Source organism: Hippocampus zosterae, chromosome 19 (assembly GCF_025434085.1).
Source record: "Hippocampus zosterae strain Florida chromosome 19, ASM2543408v3, whole genome shotgun sequence".
In the NCBI taxonomy this organism is placed as follows: Eukaryota; Metazoa; Chordata; class Actinopteri; order Syngnathiformes; family Syngnathidae; genus Hippocampus; species Hippocampus zosterae.
Window position 1 is genome coordinate 2,845,963 of NC_067469.1, and position 20,542 is coordinate 2,866,504.

Consider the following 20,542-nt stretch of genomic DNA (forward strand, 5'->3'; position numbering starts at 1 on the left):
GCAGGGAGCGGCGTCAGTGGCCATGACGTTCGGTGATTGCGCCATCGCAAATGTCTGACAATGAGCCCCCTTCCATTGAGCAGATGGTTGGAAGGTCTATTGAGGCGTCAGTTGCTCACTCATGCGCTAAACAGTTCCTGAAAGGTCCTCTCCCGCCCAAACGTCCCAACGTGGCCCTGGCGGGGTCACCGGAGAGCTTCTTAGCTGCGTTGTTAATGTGACGGGACAATGGTGAGGTCATCACAAATGGTTTTCTTCGAGAGGAGGAGCACTCGGTTCAAAATGAGCGAGGGACTATATTAAAAGAAACATTCACAAGGTATCTCGGCGTATTGTTGATGAGCTGTTTTACATTGAGGCCCGGAGAAACCTAATATTTTCCAAACAGAGTACGGAGGAGTTTTTGCATGGCCGTATGAGTGATTAGGAGCCAGCTTTTGGGCATATAAACAAGCCGAGGTATAAGGAAGAAGGCTCTCGGGATATTTATATATGTTGCGGAGGTATGCGGGGAATGTGTACGTGGCAGATGACCTTTTGATATCTCCAAATAAGGTCAGCTGACAACTGTTTATTGCCGCCTGAGCCCAGGTCGCCATAGTTTGTGTTGGTTTATCCGAGGAATGTGTGCAGAGCTGTAAAAGGTTTGCCGCACTTTGAAATAAATTAATTTCATGCCGGACAACAACAACAACAAAAAAAATGCTGGTGCTCTGGTTTCCTCCCGTTTGAACCGGAATCAACGATCTATGTTAGAGACAAAAACAACTGTTGTTGAATGCAAACTGACAAGAGGTCAAATTAAATCGAACCAGCAGCCCGGCTGAGGGCGGCAATTACATCAGAACGTTTGGAACGCCATCATTTTTATTTCCCGCTCTTCCTGCTGTGCTCCGGAATGTCAATGACATTGTCCGTGGAAGCCCATAAAAAGAAGCCGGTGCTCCATGACCTGATAAATAACGCGAACGATGGCTGAAGAGAACATTCCGAGACACTTTGAGATATTTCGAAGTCGCCGAGTCACTGACCCAGTTGCATTGAACGCCTCATGTGAAAAGCACATTCCGATGAGTTGTTTCAGAGAAATATCGCAAACACCGCGAGAGACACGGGGGGTTGTCACCGGACGTGTTATTGTGTCTGCGCCGTCTGGATTGTATCAGCAAAACATTTTGCTTGGGGAGAAAAAATATATGTATAATAATAAGTTATTGGGTAGGATTTGTGTAACTGCTTCACTCCTCATAGACTTGGCTTTCAGGCTAAAAGGTCACCATTTTGAGACCCATGCGGATCTTCATGCATACCTTGTGCTGCCATAATCTTCTTTGATGTTATATTTGTCGTAGAATGAATTACTCTACATGCCTTTTACAGCCTTTCAAGCTCCCAACAGGCAGTGAAAATCACTACTTGAGATGCCAGTGCTGAGTCAGTCAGTCCCCCGGACCTCATCACACGTTCGATTGCCTCAGGCTACTGTGTTATGTCGACGCCTAGCGCTCAGAAAGGGAACCGCATGCATTGCGTGCCCGTCCAGCTGACTCGCTCACTTCCCCACCTGCTTGTCTTTTTTTGCAAAACTAAACACACTCGCTTTATGGAACTTAATGAGACAGAACTATCGTTAATTCTGGATCAGGTGCTCATTTTTATCTGAATTTCAGAGTCGAACTGAAATTCCACAGAGTGTTTATTCATTGAAAGCTTTGATGTTGTGGCAATGAAGCGCAGACAAACACAATCCTGCCATACGTGAAGATTACACTTAATTAGCATTTTTGGTTATGGGAATGTGTCATGAAGAGAAGACCCATTGAGCCTCAGAGGCAACACTTCACACACCAATTTTCTCTCTCTCTCTCTCTCTCTCTCTCTCTCCCTCCTCTCTACACGATAAACTCGACCCTTCTCTCCTCACCCCTGATTGGACGAGGCCACTTGTTGGGGAATGGCATTAAACTATTTAAATAGCATTTTGTCCCCCCCTCAGCTTATAAGGGACTTTTTTTATTGTGGCTGATCTCATCTATAGGGCACATTTCTCCCCCAAAATAGATCTACATGTTTCTGAGGTCCGGCGGAGCTTTTGTCTTCTTTTTCCTAAATTTGATCTATATCAATTCCTGAGGATTATTGCTGGATTTCTATGATTTTTTTTGTGCATCGACTCTTTTGTTTTTTCCTAAACAGGTGAGTGACCGAATAAACACCAGATGAGCTCGAATTATTTTTTTTTTACATTAAAATTTTCCATACGCGTTTCATTTTTTCCCCCCCACATGCAGTTGAGTTCTCTCATCATGAAGCTGACGGGGCTATTTTTGTTACTGATGCTTTGGACCTGCGAGGGTGCCAGAATAGCAGGTGATCCAATTGAACTCGCAGATTCCTCAATGTCCAAGTGGTCGATTTATGAAGTGTTTGAAACTAAAATGGAAAAGAAAAAAGTCCAAAGTATTGAGTGCAAACTTTGACCACACACACCCCCCACAGAGAGCGGAGAGGACAACAGCGTGTACGACCTGTTCGAGCTGGTGCAAGTCCCCAAGAAGAACCACGGAGTGAATCAGGTGAAAGGCGACGACCCGTACAGCCCCGCCTACAAGATCCTCAACCCGGACCTGATCCCCCCGGTCCCCGAGCGGGCCCTCCGGGACCTGATCGACTCCATCCACGCCGAGAGGGGCTTCCTCTTGCTGCTCAACTTCAAGCAAGCCAAGCGCACGCGGGGCAGCCTCCTGACCGTCGAAAAGAAGGACGGCTCCGGTCCCATCTTTGAGATCGTGTCCAACGGCAAAGCCAACACGTTGGACATTGTTTTCTCCACCGAGAAGAAGCAACATTTGGTCTCCATCGAAGATGCGGATCTCGCCACGGGCCACTGGAAGAACATCACGCTGTTCGTGCAGGAGGACCGGGCGCAGCTGTACGCCGGATGCGACGAGGTCAACAACGCCGAGCTGGACGCGCCGATCCAGAGCATCCTGACCCAGGAGACGCCTGCCGGCGCGCGGCTCAGGATCGGGAAAGGAGCCGTGAAGGACAAGTTCATGGTGAGTATGCGAGCCACTGAACGGGATCCCGAATGACGCGCGTGCGCCGCTTCCGACTCGTCGTATCCGTGCGTAAAACCGCTGCAAATGCGCAATATACGCACACGGACGACGCAAGAACCCGGAATTGAACTTTGTGTGATCATGCAATAAACTGTAAAGCGCACAGTTCACATAAACGTCGCCCGCAATTCAGTCGGGCAACGTTTTGTGGCTTAAATTGCGCGCCGCGCTCGTTGTTTTGCAGGGGGTCCTTCAAAACGTGCGCTTTGTTTTTGGAACGAGCTTGGACGCCATCCTCCGCAACAAAGGATGTCAGAGCTGTGAGTCATTTATCAAGTTTACCCTTCCACTCATCCCGTCTGTTTCATGTCAATGCTCATCGCTAACACTTGCCCAAATACAACATTTGGCCGCATAAAATGCATTCCACGGGGGTGTCTTAGCTGTGCAAAAAAAAAAAAAAAACAGACACTTGAGTGGTGTGAGCAGTTAATTCACGTCATCTGTGGTTTTATTCTACCTGCAGCGCCAGATTCGATGATGATGGAGAATCTTAATGGCTCCTCGGCCATCCGGACAGAATACACTGGCCATAAAACTAAAGGTAAAAAATCTTTAGTGAACGTGATATGACGGCTGCCTGCGCTCTACATTATAAGCCAAAGGAAATAAAACTTTTTTTTTTTTTTGATTCTGCGGTGAAGATCTACAGATGGTCTGCGGTTTCTCCTGTGAGGACCTCATCAGCATGTTCAAGGAGCTCAAGGGGCTCGGTGTGGTGGTCAAGGAGCTGTCCATCGAGCTACGTAAACTGGTAAGCCGTCTTGCGCCGCCTCTGGGTTGTGTGTGTGCGTGAGCGTACGTAAACTAACAATTTATTCAAGTTGCAGTCCCGTTTCCCCCGCAGACAAACGAAAACAAGCTGATTAAGACGCGCATCGGCATCCACAGCGGCGTCTGCATCCACAACGGCATCGTGCACAAGAACAGAGACGAGTGGACCGTGGATGACTGCACCGAGTGCACTTGTCAGGTACAGGAAGTAATGAGTACCCACGTGTACGCACAAACAATTTACGAGCTGATGCGGTCAGTAGTCGTCGGCTCGTTTGGTGGAGGCCTGTCGTCAGGAGGTTGACTCAAAACGACGGCCCTGAAAGTTATTAAGTCCATCAGTAGTGATTAGCATTCATTCATTCATTCATCTTCCGAGCCGCTTGATCCTCACTAGGGTCGCGGTGGGTCCTGGAGCCTATCCCAGCCGTCTTCGGGCAGTAGGCGGGGGACACCCTGAATCGGTTGCCAGCCAATCGCAGGGCACACAGAAACGAACAACCATTCGCACTCACACTCACACCTAGGGACAATTTAGAGCGTCCAATCAGCCTGCCATGCATGTTTTTGGAATGTGGGAGGAAACCGGAGCACCCGGAGAAAACCCACGCAGGCCCGGGGAGAACATGCAAACTCCACACAGGGAGGCCGGAGCTGGAATCGAACCCGGTACCTCTGCACTGTGAAGCCGACGTGCTAACCACTGGACTACCGGGCCGCCCTGTGATTAGCATTGATTTTAAAAAAGAAAACAAGGCAGCGGTTTCTCTTCAGTCTTTCACTGGGTCATTTACAAACTGTCTGCCTTTGCATATGTCGGGCACGGTCTCAAAGTCGAGGTCATCCGTCTGAGAGCGGCTTCCTTTTACGAGGGATTTGGCCACGGTCCCACTTTTTACTGACCGAGTCGGCAGACGGGTGCCAGCGGCGGTCTACGTTTGCAGACGGGGCACCTGGATTTTATTCTTCCATGTCGGGCTTGGCAAATTATTCCACGCACGGAAATGGAGTTACGCAACGAGACGCGGTTGGGTCAAGCGGAATTTGGATCACGGCCCCTTTTTCATCTGCATTTTGAGAAAGTCCGGAAGAGACGAGACATAACCGACAACCGTGATTATTGCAGAACTCTGCAACAGTGTGTCGCAAGATCTCCTGTCCCTTGATCCCATGTGCGAACGCAACCGTGCCGGACGGAGAGTGCTGCCCACGCTGCGGAACACGTAAGACTCACAAGATTTTTATTTATGCGTTGTTTATTTATTTGGTAAATCCAAAACAGACCGCGTGTCCGACTTTAGAGGCGCCGATGCAATTACAGGCGTACAAACGCGCCGGGCAGTACTGTAAATGCTCCGTCAGATCAGGTGCGGAAGGAGCAATTCGCCGAGACACTGCCACAGTCATCCTCTCAAGAGATTCTGTGTCATTTCCCGGATAAAAGCCACAAATATTTCCTGACATGTAAAAGGTTTCTGTTCAAGGGAAAAGCATGTTCATTTTCGAGATGACTTAACTGCGCTCGTATTGGAAGAAATGAAACGGGGTACTTATGTGCTTGGAACATTGGCGCTTTGTGTTTAAAAAAAAAAAATTCTTCAAGCTGCAATTTGCCAAATTGGTCAAAGCGGGCAAGAAAATTGTGCGGTGAAGGCCTCATCTGCATGAAGACGAGTGACATGTTCGTCATACCTGTAAGCTGTAAGCCTTTCCGCAAAAGAAAATAAATAGCAGGGGCCGCGTTCAGATGGACCTCTGTCACTCGTTAAAGTCATGACACCCCATCAGCAGTGTTGTGTGTATGTGGCGGTTGGGGGGGGGGGGGTCAGGGGGGGCGCTACATTCTCCAATAGCCGATTCATTGTGTCTCTCGCCGCCGCCCTCCTCCTCAGCGAGCGACTACGCCGAGGACGGCTGGTCTCCGTGGTCTGAATGGACCCATTGTTCCGTGTCGTGTGGGCGGGGCATCCAGCAGCGCGGACGCTCTTGCGACCGTATCAATAACAACTGCGAGGGCACCTCCGTGCAGACGCGGGACTGCTACCTCCAAGAGTGTGACAAGCGCTGTAAGTCACCCCGCCGTGAACAACCAACCCCCCCCACCCCGCCCCCTTTTCGTTGTAATCTCCGAAAATGAAACGCGTAGCAGGTGTCGCAAACTATTTTTTGAATGCTCAGTCAAGCAGGATGGCAGCTGGAGCCATTGGTCGCCGTGGTCCTCGTGCTCCGTTACCTGCGGGGCTGGCGTCATCACTCGAATCCGTCTGTGCAATTCCCCAACCCCCCAGCTCGGAGGCAAGGACTGTGTGGGAGAAGGTCGCCAAACAGAAAAGTGTCAAAAGTCTCCATGCCCCAGTAAGTTTCGGGTCCACTCACTTGAGCTCAGTTCGAGAACAACAAAAGCTTATTATCATCCCGCAACCTGTCCTCAGTCAATGGCAACTGGGGTCCCTGGTCGCCGTGGGATACGTGCACCGTTACGTGTGGAGGCGGCGTGCAAAGTCGTAAGCGCCTGTGCAATGACCCGGCGCCAAATTTCAATGGGAAAGATTGCGTTGGAGACGGCAAAGAAACGCAAACGTGCAACAAGAAAACGTGTCCTATTGGTGAGAAACCAATTCTCCGGGCGGAAACGTACCCGGTTGGATCTGAAATGATACTTGAGACCTTGAACAACATCACCGTTTTCAGACGGGTGCCTATCAAACCCTTGTTTCGCTGGGGTCAAGTGCACGAGTTTTCCGGATGGTTCCTGGAAGTGTGGAAAATGCCCTCTCGGGTATACCGGCAACGGTGTCAAATGCAAAGATCTCGATGAGGTAAAAATTGCTACCAAATATTTCCGAGCTAACCGCGTCGGCTGGCGGGAACTTCTGAAACCGCCTCGAGAAAGCGACTGTCTAATGATTGGAATTCTTCTCCATGTTCACTTGGAAACAGTGCAAGGAGGTCCCAGACGCTTGCTTCGAGTTTAACGGCGTCCACCGTTGTGAGAACACGGAACCCGGGTACAACTGCCTCCCCTGCCCGCCTCGTTACTCCGGACCTCAACCGTTTGGGAAAGGCGTGGAGCAGGCCGCTGCTACGAAACAGGTCTGCACGTCCACAACCTTTGGAAACGGGAACAGAGTCCCAGCAGGCCCCAAACATATGGATTGAGATTGCGCAACTCGATCCTTCCCTTTCTAAGGTGTGCTCGCCCCGAAATCCGTGCCTGGATGGAAGCCACAACTGCAATAAACACGCTCGCTGCAACTACCTGGGGCATTTCGCGGAACCCATGTTCCGATGCGAGTGCAAGCCGGGCTACGCTGGCAACGGACACATCTGCGGAGAGGACACCGATCTGGATGGTTGGCCCAACGCCGACTTGGTTTGTGTGGAGAATGCCACCTACCACTGCAAAAAGGTAGGTGGCGCAAGTTACCAAAGCATGAGGTCAACATTGTTTCGTTGAGTTTTTCGCAAAACATGTCGATGACCCGGTGTTCTCTCAATCCAAGGACAACTGCCCCAACCTCCCCAACTCCGGACAAGAAGATTATGACAACGACGGCATCGGAGACGCTTGCGACATTGACGATGACAACGACGGCATTCCTGATGATAGAGTGAGTAGCGCAGGCGAGGGCGCATGAGCAACTGACTGAGATTTTTATGATACCTCAGGCATGTGCAATGTGAAGCCAGGCGGATAGGAGGCGGGGCTCGGGGGGGTTGGGAGCAAATGTTTTCCCTGGCCAAAACCACAAATTCTATCACTGAGGTACAAGTCTGAAGGGACTCAACTGTGCACAAATTCCAACGCTTGAAAGTGGGATCCGACCTAAATAAGAAAGCACCTTTTCATTCCACCGACCTCCTTCGTTCTAAATAGATCCACTCAGTCGGTCTGAAGGCAGATGGTGAGGACCTGCACCTGAACATACACCTTCTGAACTCTAACCTTCCTCCCCCCCCTCAACCCTCCCATCTCTTGATACAGGACAACTGTCCGTTCACCTTCAACTCCAGGCAGTATGACTACGACCGTGATGAGGTGGGCGATCGCTGTGACAACTGCCCTTATAATAGCAACCCTGACCAAACAGACACGGACAACAACGGGGAGGGAGACGCCTGCGCCGTGGACATAGATGGCGACGGTAAGGACGGCGACTCCCAGCACGACTCTCGGGGAGAGCACTTTGCTCGTGGGCAATGAAGCGAGATTTTATTATTATTTTTTTTTTAACTTTAAGGATGTTTTATGTTCATTTTCCAGGCGTACTTAATGAAAAGGACAACTGTCCGTATGTGTACAATGTGGACCAGAGAGACACGGATTTGGATGGGGTGGGCGACATGTGCGATAACTGCCCTCTGGAACATAATCCTGACCAGGTGAGCACACGCTCCTCATTTCCTTCCACCTCATCCGCCGGCAAACGATCGGCGAGCGTCTCTCCGATGGACGAGGGTACTTGAAATGGACAATTTTAGGAATTTTCAAGTCAGGTCTAGACAGATACGATACCGGCCCCCCCAAAAAACCGAACCATTTCCAAAAGGATTCGACACAATTGCTTGTCACCGTCCCATCGCTAACTGCAGCGTTTGCCATCGCAGGTGGATTCAGATGACGACCGTGTGGGAGACAAGTGTGACAGCAACCAGGACATTGATGAGGACGGACATCAGAACAACCTGGACAACTGCCCGTACATCCCCAACGCCAATCAGGCCGATCACGACAAGGACGGCAAGGGAGACGCGTGCGACCACGATGACGATAATGACGGCATCCCAGACGACAAGGACAACTGCAGACTGGCACATAATCCTGACCAGGTTGACTCCGACGGTGAGGGAAGATTTGGGAAACGGATGAAATTGAATCCGCACACTACCAGAAAATATTTTTTTCTCAAGTAACGTCCACGTAATCGTCAACTCACCGACGCGTTTTATTCTGCAGGCGATGGCCGTGGAGATGCATGCAAAGATGACTTTGACCAAGACAACGTGCCCGACATCTACGACGTGTGTCCGGAGAACTTTGACATTAGCGAGACGGACTTCCGCAAATTTCAGATGGTTCCCCTCGACCCGAAGGGCACTTCCCAGATTGATCCAAATTGGGTGGTGCGTCACCAGGGTAAAGAGCTCGTCCAAACCGTCAACTGTGACCCTGGAATTGCCGTCGGTAAGTGAAACTGATACGGTTTTCGGTAGAACGTAGACCACCACCAAAACTGTACAACATTTTTCAAAGAGAGTCACGTTAGCACCCTGTTGGGGGAAGAAGAGAAAGTTCTATGTTCTATAACTTGCATCTCTCATCCGTAGGATATCATGAGTTCAATGCGGTGGACTTCAGTGGGACCTTCTTCATCAACACGGAGAGGGATGACGACTACGCCGGCTTTGTGTTTGGTTACCAGTCCAGCTCCAGGTTCTACGTGGTGATGTGGAAGCAGATCACTCAGACCTATTGGTCCAATAAACCGACCAAAGCCCAGGGCTACTCTGGCTTGTCAATCAAAGTGGTCAATTCCACCACCGGCCCGGGAGAACACCTCAGGAATGCCCTGTGGCATACCGGCAATACCGCAGGACAGGTAGCGCATGACCTGCTTTGTGAGGATTCCCATGATATGAAAAGATCACGACGGTTATTTGCGCCTGCTTTAGGTCCGCACGCTCTGGCATGACCCCAAGAACGTCGGATGGAAAGATTACACGGCCTACAGATGGCATCTGATCCACAGACCGAGAACGGGGCTTATCAGGTGGGCGGATGAAAAGCGAACGGTCAGGTGGATTGTCCCGATGGATTTGATCCTTGCTCACCAAGTCTTCCTTCACCCGCTCTAGGGTTGTGATGTACGAAGGAAAGAAGATCATGGCAGATTCCGGCAGCATCTATGACAAGACGTATGCCGGGGGAAGGTTAGGTCTTTTTGTCTTCTCCCAGGAGATGGTTTACTTCTCAGACCTCAAGTATGAGTGCCGAGGTAAGAACTTAGGTCTCGTACTATTTAGCGGAACCTCCGAGGTTGAAAGCAGGGGGATTAAGAATTGCGGTTGGGAGGTGAACTACTTATTGATTGATCATTTTCGGATTTACATTCCCGATTTATACCGTCTCATAAGGAGCGGTAAGGAAAATGCGCATTGGCACCGTATTCCTGTTCAACTTCAGGGGTTCTACTCTCAGTGCAAAAATTGAAGTTCTGATGTTGAACTAATGAACTAATGTTGATGTTTCTTTTCTCAGATACATAAACGCACGGCGCTGGATGTTCGGAGGAATGCACCTTTTCGTCGTACGAACATTTCTTTTACTCTCTCGTAAAGTCCGAGGACTGATTTTATCTCCACAACGCTTTCTTGTGCAATGCGTAAACTCGTCGAGGGCGAGCGGCATGCGGGCAGCCTTCGTGTAACGTGACGCCGGTTTTGGGCCCAAAAAAACTAAATGGCTGAGTACCGTTTGAGGATCAGAGTGCCCCCCCCCTCCTCCCCCACACCCTCTTCTGCAAGAGTGGGGAAAGCTGGAGAGAAAAAGGAAAATATTCCCTAACCTCCCTCCCACCCTTGCATCGAGGACACCGGCACCTTTCTGTCCCAGCTCTCCTTGCTTTCTTACTTAGTGAAAGACCTCATTCATCTCCGTGCGGGCAGGGCACCCCGTAGACAACTATGCACTCGCAATTTTTTTTTTTTTTTTACATCCTCTCTCTCTCGCGCCTTTCTCGCTCCTCTTCCTCACCTTACGGGCATCCCAAAGAAAAGACTGAGTCAATATTTCGTTTGCTTTACCGGGTTGCACATTCCGAACGACGCGATTCTGGAGGACTCGAAAGACGACGGCAGCGGTTAAACGGAAGGAATATTTGATGCGGAGGACGTACGACGGGGAAGACAACTGCGGTCTTAGAAATACGGCAAACGTATTCTTGCGGATGTTTGTGTTCATGCTCGTGTGTGTGGAAGACTGACCGTGGATGGAAAATGAAAGCAGTCGTATTCATCTACCTAAGACTCCGTGTAGAGAAAACCCACGAAAAGGGGAAACGCCATCCAAAAGTCCAAATGGAATTGCGCTAGTCTTGAAGTAATCTTAGTCATGAATTGGTTAACAACTCTCAGGTAAAATGAGCGTCTTGTGAAAAAAAACATGACAGTCTGCATTCCCTCCATCATGTCACAGCCAAGCCTTGGTCAATGACAAGAGATTTATTGCCCTCATCTTTTGAGGCTTGAATTAGGTATTATGTAAATACATGTAATTTATTGACTCTTGCCTACAGTGTAGGCATAAAAAAAATACTTTGAAAAAGTTCCAAATCTCTTGGCTAAAACAGCGAAAAAAATGTAACAAAATTGGGAGGAATCGGGTTTCAGAAACTGGATGTCTTGCTCCCTCGACTCGCGACTCGCAAACAGTTTTTGTTTTGGTTTAGCACGAGGCTACTTAGCATGAAGTGTTTGTGACTTGTGTCCTTTAGGAACCAAAAGTAAAATGAATGAAGTGATGTACAAATATTACCTCATTGCAGTCCATCGACACAAACACGTGCATTTCGTTTTCCACCGAAGTGATTGTCGCGTTAGTGTCGCACGGGTCGTAAATGAAATGACATTTCTGTTTGACGACATCCGGCACCCAAAAGTACCCCGACAAGAAAGACAGTAAAATGGGAGATTTCTTCTTCTCTTTTTTTTTTTTTTCTTATTAAAGAATAATTTTGCTTCATCGTATATGTCCGATGCTGTTTTGAGCAGATAAGTTATTGTTTGGTTTTGTTAGCAGTTTATGACAGGTCATTGAGTGTGTGCGTGTTTAGATAAATGCTATTTAAATAATTTATCGGGATTTGTTGCCGTACAAAAGGGCACCTGTCCGTCTGTATAAACGGTTTGCACACTGATGCGAGGATGTCGTATTCTTTATCGTTTTTACTTTTGGGAGGTGGGGTGGGAGGGATTTTGTTTATCGATGTTATCATTATTTTTGTACGATTAGTTTTGCTGGTCTGTAAACATGTTCTTAGTTGTAAAAATGCTCAAATGCTGTTTTTATCCATAGTGATTATTTTGTCACATACTTCCGAGATAATAAATAGTTAAAAAGTCTCCACATTGTGGTGCTTTTTTTTTGTGTCAGTGGTTATCACCAAAAATATGGACTTGCCGCCATCGGGGTTGTCATAAAGTCCCACTTGATCGAGTCATAAGTCACAAAGGTCCTCAAGGTCCGAATCCAAATCCAATTATTGTTTATATATACTGTATTAATATATGTATATTGTATTTGCAATATTTCCTATATTGAGAGCTGCGTTGCATTCACATGATCTTTTTTGGGAGTTATGCCTTCCCGGTAAGTCACTATATTAAGGCTCGTGGTAAGGGCCACAGAGCGCTCCACTGTAAGGTCTTTCTCTCCCAAACGAGGTGATGAAGGCCACATGATGAATGTGACACACACTTCTGCTCTTTAACCTTTACTACCGGGTGACTAGTTTTGACAAGACTGGTCTTGTGATTTATATCGGCTTCACGATGGCCAAGGTCAAATGATTGCAAGTTCATTGTCCCAAGTGACGTCCAAGGAAAGTCAAACACCTGCAGTACATCATTTGTGCTCCTTGGGTATTTTCCCACCCGTCTGATATTTAGTTAGCCATACAGGCCTTTTTGGGCCGCCGCGTTTCCTAATTTGGAAGCGGAAGGGGGAGTCACAACAAGCCACATCCAGTTTCATACATCCTTTCATAAATCAAGACAATCATTCCCCATTGAAATGAATGGTAATGAAATTAATCCGTTCCAACTTCATAACTAAGTTATACTTACCATGGGACTTGGAATCAAAGCACCCATCACAAACAATACAGTTATCATAATAGTTGACCGTGCATCATCGATTTGATTTTTTCCCAGATCCGGAAATTAGCGCCACCCACTGGTGTGAAGGCAAGCAAGGTCACTTTGCTCTTGTGTCCGTCCTCTCCTCTGATACCAAAGTACTACAGAACATTCACCGCACGATATCTGCTGATGCCAGTTGTTTCAAAGAGAAAAGACAACTGTCTGTTCATGTTGGTATATCCGTTTGCAGAGTCACGGACGCACTTCCGTGTAGCCGCCAGCCTGGTTGTATTTCAACGGTCTCCTTGTATGTACGTTTCTATGTACGATATATCTCATTTCCCTCAAAGTGCTTGAACTTGCCAATAACGCCTCACATTTTTTTTTTCCTCGACAGTGACAAAACTCACCGCAACAGGAAACACGACAAACCTCAGGCAACGTGACTTGACAACCAAGGCAGACTGAAACAAAGCCGGTGAGTCAATACAAACAAATTGTTGAACACAGATCATGACCCAAAATGGCTGCACAAATCCGCATCTGTTATTCCTTCATATTCATAAAAAATATATATACGGTTAGGGTTTTAAAAAGACCGGAGCGTACCCACTACTGTTCCCTTATTGATTTTGTAAATCTCGGCAGCCTTCCGGTCCACACACCCAAACACTCCTTAAATAATGACAGAGTAAAGCTGAAAAAGACCCACCCAATGACCGCCAAGATACTTTGATATTCCTCGAAAAAGAACACCTTTCCACCCCCACCCCGCTGCCCAGTAATCGGGTATGAACTATCAGCCTTGAAGTGTTGAACCAAAGTGCTGATGAATGAAACGGGAGATGTACAACAGTCTTATTTAGCTCCTGTAATTCTCCCAAGGAAGCGGACAGATTTGTGGAGCCATTGAAACTGACCTCAAACCTCAAAATTTTAGCTACATGAATCGGCCTCCATGCCTGCTCCCCTCATCTGTCACTTGACACTTGTGCACTGCTTGTCAGTATGTGTGTGTGTGTGTGTGTGCAGTGTTGTGTTAAGACGAGGACCCCCCACCAAATACCACCACCTTTGCACATGAAGGGCAGGGGCTGCAGGATACCACCTGAACACACAGAAAGTCGACACTCACACATTGTAGACTTGACGAAAATAAACCTGGATTGTGGGTTGTTTTTTTTTCTCCCCGTTATCTGATTTTATTTGGGTGTCTAGTAAGGGTCGCGATAACACCCAAATGAACGTGCACTGAAATTTCAGAGGCAAAATGGCTGAAGGCCTTGTAGGAAAGCCAAGACGTTATGAAACATCTTGAGCCCTCTGAGCTTCCTGGTTTACGCGCAGCTGACGCGCGTGTTTGAAGAGATTTAAAATCCGCTGAATCCATATGTCAATGAGAACGAGCGATTAAGCCACTGAGACTGCTTAGTTTAGCTTGAAACTGCCCTTTCTCCCTTTTTCACGGCAGCAGCGGTTTCTCGAAAGGCAGTGCAGAGTCTCGATCTGCCTCCAAGCCAAATAATGTCTGGACCCAGACTATCGGAAGATTAGGAATCAGTACAAATGCAACTTTTAATCATTGTACAGTTCTTCCGATATGATGCAAAGGCAATCCTTAAATCGGTCCTGTTACACGTTGCAAAAAGCAGTGATTTATTGACGTGTTGGAAAGTTTGGACCCCAGTCATGTGCTTCCAAGCCGCAAATGTTTTTGTTGTTGTTTAACTATAGAGCTTGTTTTGGTGCCCTTAGGTCCAACCTGTTAATATGACGTCATGCATGCTGTGTATTATTATATTCTGACTTAAAGAAAATTTCCGTAACTGGGCTATCGTCTCTTGGTTTGTTGCAGCAGGTTGTCAGGCTTAATCATGTTTCCATGGCCGTTGTGGTAGCGTGGCGTCTCTTTGCATTTTCTGAAATGTGGATGATAATGTGAGGGAGACTATGTCTGGGTAGTATTGCATAAAAAAAATTGCTGCGTACGTTTGACCAATTTGTCAACCTTATACATATGAGGAAGAAGGTCTCGTACGATGCCAGTTGAATGACATCAAAGTATTCTGCCATTCAAGCAATGAGGACTCTTAATGCAGTTCTATTTTTGTTAAAGACAAAAATCAGCAACCCCAGACCGTATCACGGCGCATTTAACTCATCTGGAAGCACATGAGAGAGAACGGAAAGACTGGGGAAAGAAGAAAATGCTTTTCATTTCCTGCAGTGAGGACGCCCTGCTACTGTTGGCCGTCCTCTGCTGATCCAGCGACCCCACGATTCCATCTGGCCTTGACCTTGTAATATGTTACATCAGCACTGCTACAGCGAAGTCGTTCTCGCTGCACTTTTTTTTTGTGTACTGGCACTGCTCTGCTGCACATTCACATCATCACGGTAGCACTTACTCGGGTCAACGAGGGCGTGTGAGGAGTAAGCCGGTTTTAGCAAAGCAGCCGCCCCGTAACAGTTGATGCTGTATATGTCAATGTCCTCCCGCCTGCTCGATGTTTTTTTTTTCTGGTTGGGAAGTGAGACGAGCAAGGACATAGAAAGTTGCCAACAGTGAAATGAGACGAGCTGTCTCTGTTGTTTTTTTTTTCTTGGTTGCTTGTGTGCATGCGGCTAGCTAGCTAAAACCATAACTTGTCGCATACATAGAGCCGCAAGCTCAAAACAGACGTGCAAAGCAATCGTCCACAGTGTTGCAACGCAAAACAGATTAGATTAGAAGGTGAAGCTCCAAGTCCACAAAGTAAGCTCGTGAATAAATTACCCAAACCCAAAAGACGGTTAGCATGCCTTGAATGCACTTATACTCTATGTCCTGTTTGTAAAGAAGAGATCAATGACATCAGCAGCCAAGTGAAAGGAAGTACTCCGCATTTTGGTGACCACTAACTCGGCGACCCCCACCCTCACTCTCCGCACAAAGGTGTGAAATATTCGAAATAGTTAGTGCGGTTGCATATTCGCACCTCTTCAGGCTGCATACGAGGCCAAGATCCAAGCTGGAGACACCCGTGTTGTGTGTTGATTAGAAATGTGTTACCGTGGTGCAATCCTTGACCTGACACGGGGAACGTGACTTTGAACTCTTTGAATTTAATCTCTTTGCATCGTTGAAGTCAATTTACTTGACTTCTCGAAGCCAGGAAAGTAAAGAGCGAGAAAGGGCCGAAAAACGAGCAAAGTTCCAATTTCTGAAGATCCTGCCTGAGCCCAACGGGAGTGACTAATGTGGACATCAAGGCTGTGACAGGCCAGGTTTCCACTCCCAAATGCCAAAGTCTACCGCAGCCGTGTGCCATGCGGTGCGGGACAAAGATTTAGGATGGGGCGTGGGGGAGGGCGGCTCCCTGTGAATGTGCTTAGCTACCACTTGGAAGCCCATCTGATAGGCGTCATCGCAATGGTGAGAACAGACCCGAGAGATGCTTTGTGGAAGCTTTGGCCTGATAGGATGGACCACGGTCAGTTCTCGTCAATCAACGGTCGCATATTTCGGGTGATGAAGAGCAGATAAGCGCCGCTAAAGGCTGAGTCGAAGTTGAGAATGTGTTCTTTTAGCAAGTCGTGAAATGACAGCCCGGTCACAACTGACCCGTGATGTAAACGTTAACGGTCACTGAAAAAAATATGAGAGGCACTAAAAAAATCCGTCCGACAAGACAAATCCTTCAAACCACTGTTGCAAACCAAACAGTTGAAGTCGCGAGGTTGTGCTGTGACCAGCCTCTGGAAATTCCAAACTGGTACTCGGCTCATTTTACAAAGCAGGGTCAGCTCACATCCCACCTTGGTAAAAAAAAAAACATTTTGAGGCTAATAATCCTGCATTCAATGTCATCTTCATGGTTAGCCGATGCAAAAAAAAAAAAAAAGGCATCACGACAACTGTTGTACTTGTGCCCTTCACATGAGAACGCTCATTCCTACAACGGTCCTTGACAGGGGTGTCGTGTTCCCTCAGAGCCATTTTGCGATCCTCGATCGGGTGCCGCAGACAAAAGGAGCACAGAAACCAGAGCTGGAAGAGAAGAATGGAGTCCTTTCTTCATCCAAGCCGACCGGCTGTTGAGCACCTTGGAGAAGCTCTCAACACCCAGGGCAGATGGGATATCTCGGTAATGGACATGCGTGCACACACACATACACACATACCCCTCTTGTGGGTCCCCTTCAGCCTCCCAGAGGAGGCAATGGAGGCATTTTTGTGTTGATGTGTGAATTTTTCCCCGTCGTTGAGTCACAACAAACACTTGCATGGCGTTGTGACACAAATTTGGAAGGTGATTAAAACAATTTTTTAAAAAAGCACTGTTGACCTTTCATCTGACGCTTTTGTGGTTAAGACAAGCATTTGGGGAGCTTGCGTGGGATCAAGCCACTCTGCTCACAAAGATCCTGAAACTCACCTTATTTCTGTCCTCTCTATTCACACGTGTCTTTGTCCATGACTTGCCCAACATTCAAGAGATATGCATTTTGAAAGGTCCCCGTCTACCACATCACACCCTCGCGCTTGAGCGTCAACGACGGCCGACGACGTGCGCACGGAAGACTTTCGCAAAGCCATAATGTCTGCTCTCCTGCAGATTTCCCTGAGCTTATGATTACCGAACTAATTACGGACATTCCGCGGATTATTTACAGACTGCGACTCTGAACGCGTTTGTCGAAAAAGAACACTGGGCTCCTTATACGTCGCTGCAGCTGCAGCGAGGGCGTATGTACATCGAGAATACACAGGTCGGTCTGACAAGATCGTCTGTATAGAAAAGGCAGGTCTAAATCCGGTCCTCGAGGGTGGGTGAAAGAATGTGAAATCGTTTTTTTTTTTACCGATTCAACATTAGACCATAGGTGGGGGAAACGCAAATATTTATATATTTCATATAATCGATCAGCATATTTGTTTCCTTTAATTGTTGGGCAGGTGATTGAAAGGCATCTTTAGAGATCAGCGCCGGTGCTGATGAGTGATGTGAGACTGTCCAATAATTGCACGAGTGCTGGCTGAAATGCTGCCCAAGCATCGTACAACCGCACCAAACACGAGCAGTGTCCTTTTTAGCTCTCAAAATGTGAACGTGTCCTCGCAAATTTTGTGAAATATTGTATGACCAAAGACATTCATTGCTTTTGGATATATATATTTTTTTGTTTTCCATCTTCAATGGCAGAAAATTTCTTTTACTAGCGATTCTTTTTTTAGCGATCTTCATGTTGCCTCTGATCGTCAGTGTGGAATTGGTCTTTTTAAATCTGTAGCCGCTATCGCGTCTTTAGTGAAGTGGGCCATGGTGAAGGCAGTGGGTGGTTTCCCCGGACCACATATAAGCTTTCGATGGGTCATGAGAGCTAAAAACGAAACGGCTGTGGGTCGGAAATGTGTGGTCCACGCCTGTTGGCATCCAGCACAGACTGCCGAAAGTCAAACTAGCTATTTCGTTTCTATTTCGTCTAAAAGTGGATTGCTTCTTTCGGAAGGCAACGGTATAAGTACAGTAGTTGGGTGAACATTTTTTTTTTTTTTTATAAATTGGCTCAGTCCAAGTGTTTTGTGCTTGTGCTTGTTTACAAAAACAAAAACAAACAAACAGTATTGCAGAGAGCACATTTGTGTTTTTAACACTCAAAATTTGTGTTGAAGAGAGAGAGAGAGAGAGAGAGAATCTTGTTTTTTCCTCTCTGCCAACTGTCTGGGACTGCCTGGGGGGGAGCTCCTGCCGTTTGGTTTCTGGACGGGCTGCATGCAGTTAAAATCCAATATGGTTGGCGCAGGGTAGCCAAACTGTGGGTGTATTGTCCAGGTGTGATCCGTTTGGAGTGAGCCGGCACAAACCGCCCTATTAACGTGTGTGATGCCGCAAGTCGAGGCTGTTTCAGGTGGTGAATGCGTGCAAATAGAAAACACAGACACTACATTTAGCCCAAATTGTTACTTTTTTATGTACTGTATAAGCATAAAAAATGCTTATATAAGTCAGCTCAAGCTAAACTCTGAGCTAATAATATATTGTGAAAGCAGCCAATTAAATTAAAAAAAAAAAAAAGTAAAACCTCAGGTGACCGTTTCAAAAACATTTTGATGCATCTGTCGCTGCAGTTGAATGTCATTATTCAGTTTTTTTCCATAATAAAAAGCCAGATGACCTTCTGCATACTTGAGTTTTTGAAATGCTTACTGAGCCTGGATTGAACCCCCTGATCTGCAACAGGAAAGGAAGTGTTTTGTCTAAGGAAAAAAAAATAACCCTCTTAAAAAAAGATTAAGGACTTTTTGTTTCAAGGTACACAAAAACAGCCAAATGCTCCTCCACTTGCACGTCGTACGAAAGGAGTCGACTAAAAGAGTTCCACTTTGCCAGCTCAGCGATACGAGAAGTTAAAAAAATATAAAATGACTGACTGGCCTTATCAGGGTGTCAGAACGACACAAAACCAAGTTACACTGTCGGAGTCGGATGCAGATTAAGTGAGAGATCTGCGCAATTAGCTCCCGTCGCAAAATACCTAAGCAGATTTGGTCACCCAAGGCCATAAACACCGTCATTCACCGAACAAAGGCTCATTTAAAAGCAGAAATGATCCTTCTGTAAACACGGACTTTGTGTCTCCGAATGCCGCAGATTGACGTAACTTGGCATTTTGGGACCTCCTGCATCATAAGCAAGGATCAGATATTGAGGGGGGAGGGGGGGTTAAGCGGCGCATGACATTCAATGGCTACTGTCATGATTCTGTTTTTATGTCTCCAGCAGGTGGCAGAAGAGGGCTTTCCCTTCAGCGTGCGCACCTGCTGCACATTTCAATCAGCCATGTATTGAAGGATTGTGAAGCTGCTTCAAGTTTTCTGGACCTCTCGATACTATTACAAGTCGCTCTCGTCTTGTTCAGAGAGCCTTGATTGTAAGTATTTCCGTTTTTCAATTATTGCTCTTGATCACATTTTTGTTTCTAAACAAACATCTGCAAGGTGTATCAAAGAGGACTGGAGACAAATTGACCAAAGGAGGAAATTGACCAGCATGCGATATGTTCATGTTTAGCTTTTAGCAGTGTAGACCAGAGCTAGCATGCGTACAAAAATAATAATAATAATAATAAATAAAAATGTTGTCTGCGATGCGTGGAAGAAAACGTTGGTCTGTCTTTGTCTGAACCAAAGCGGCTCCAGTGACAAGTTTTCCCATATAAAAATGCAAACCCACAAATGTCAGTGTATGGAGAAATCAGGTCACTAATCATCTTTTGTCGCCTGGCGACATTCCTCAAGATCCGCCCTGGCAACCGGGACTTAGGCAAACACTGAGATTTTGTTTGACAGCCATGTCGCCCAGCTTAGTGGCCCTTGGGGAGGGGGGCGACCACCTCCCCTTGGGGACCCCCTTGGGCTGCGTACGGATGAGAAGGGGTGGGGGGGCAAAGGCAGACGTGATCTCATATCACACAAAACAATGTCGTCCAGCCAGCGTCTATAATGCCCATTCTGAAGACATCAAAACAAGGAAGCACATTTGATTAACGAGCCGTTTTTTTTTTCATCCACTTGGACTTGCCGTTGACAGCTCAAAGACGGATTGAGTCCATCAATCTAAAACACCGAAAATCTGGACTTGAACAATGGACTCTTTCAAAAATTGGCCGATTCCAGTTTCAAAACAAGTGCCTCAATCTCAATTACTAAAAAAAACATCTCAAATGTGACTCAAATGTTATTTGTGCCAATTTTTAGAGACTTTGCGATTTATTTTTTTTGCCCTCATGTGGCCATTCTGGTT

General features: G+C 47.1%; 1 protein-coding gene and 1 long non-coding RNA gene across 2 annotated transcripts; both read left to right on the forward strand.

Moving 5' to 3' along the window:
• The first annotated feature begins 1,991 nt into the window (after positions 1–1,991).
• thbs1b (thrombospondin 1b) lies at positions 1,992–12,017 on the forward strand. Its single transcript, XM_052052096.1, has 23 exons — positions 1,992–2,196; positions 2,292–2,370; positions 2,500–3,059; positions 3,307–3,382; positions 3,589–3,666; positions 3,767–3,876; positions 3,970–4,095; positions 5,023–5,119; positions 5,789–5,962; positions 6,075–6,251; positions 6,329–6,502; positions 6,588–6,715; positions 6,837–6,989; positions 7,087–7,305; positions 7,400–7,507; positions 7,882–8,041; positions 8,161–8,279; positions 8,505–8,739; positions 8,854–9,081; positions 9,225–9,496; positions 9,570–9,667; positions 9,753–9,892; positions 10,156–12,017. Exons 2-23 carry the CDS (start codon positions 2,307–2,309, stop codon positions 10,161–10,163), a joined length of 3,504 nt encoding a protein of 1,167 aa, XP_051908056.1. The 5' UTR covers positions 1,992–2,196; positions 2,292–2,306; the 3' UTR covers positions 10,164–12,017.
• A 1,001-nt stretch (positions 12,018–13,018) lies between these two features.
• Positions 13,019–19,604, forward strand: LOC127591860 (uncharacterized). Its single transcript, XR_007960008.1, has 4 exons — positions 13,019–13,066; positions 13,153–13,233; positions 16,729–16,882; positions 19,523–19,604. It is a non-coding gene; the product is annotated as an uncharacterized LOC127591860 (long non-coding RNA).
• The last annotated feature ends 938 nt before the right edge of the window (positions 19,605–20,542 follow it).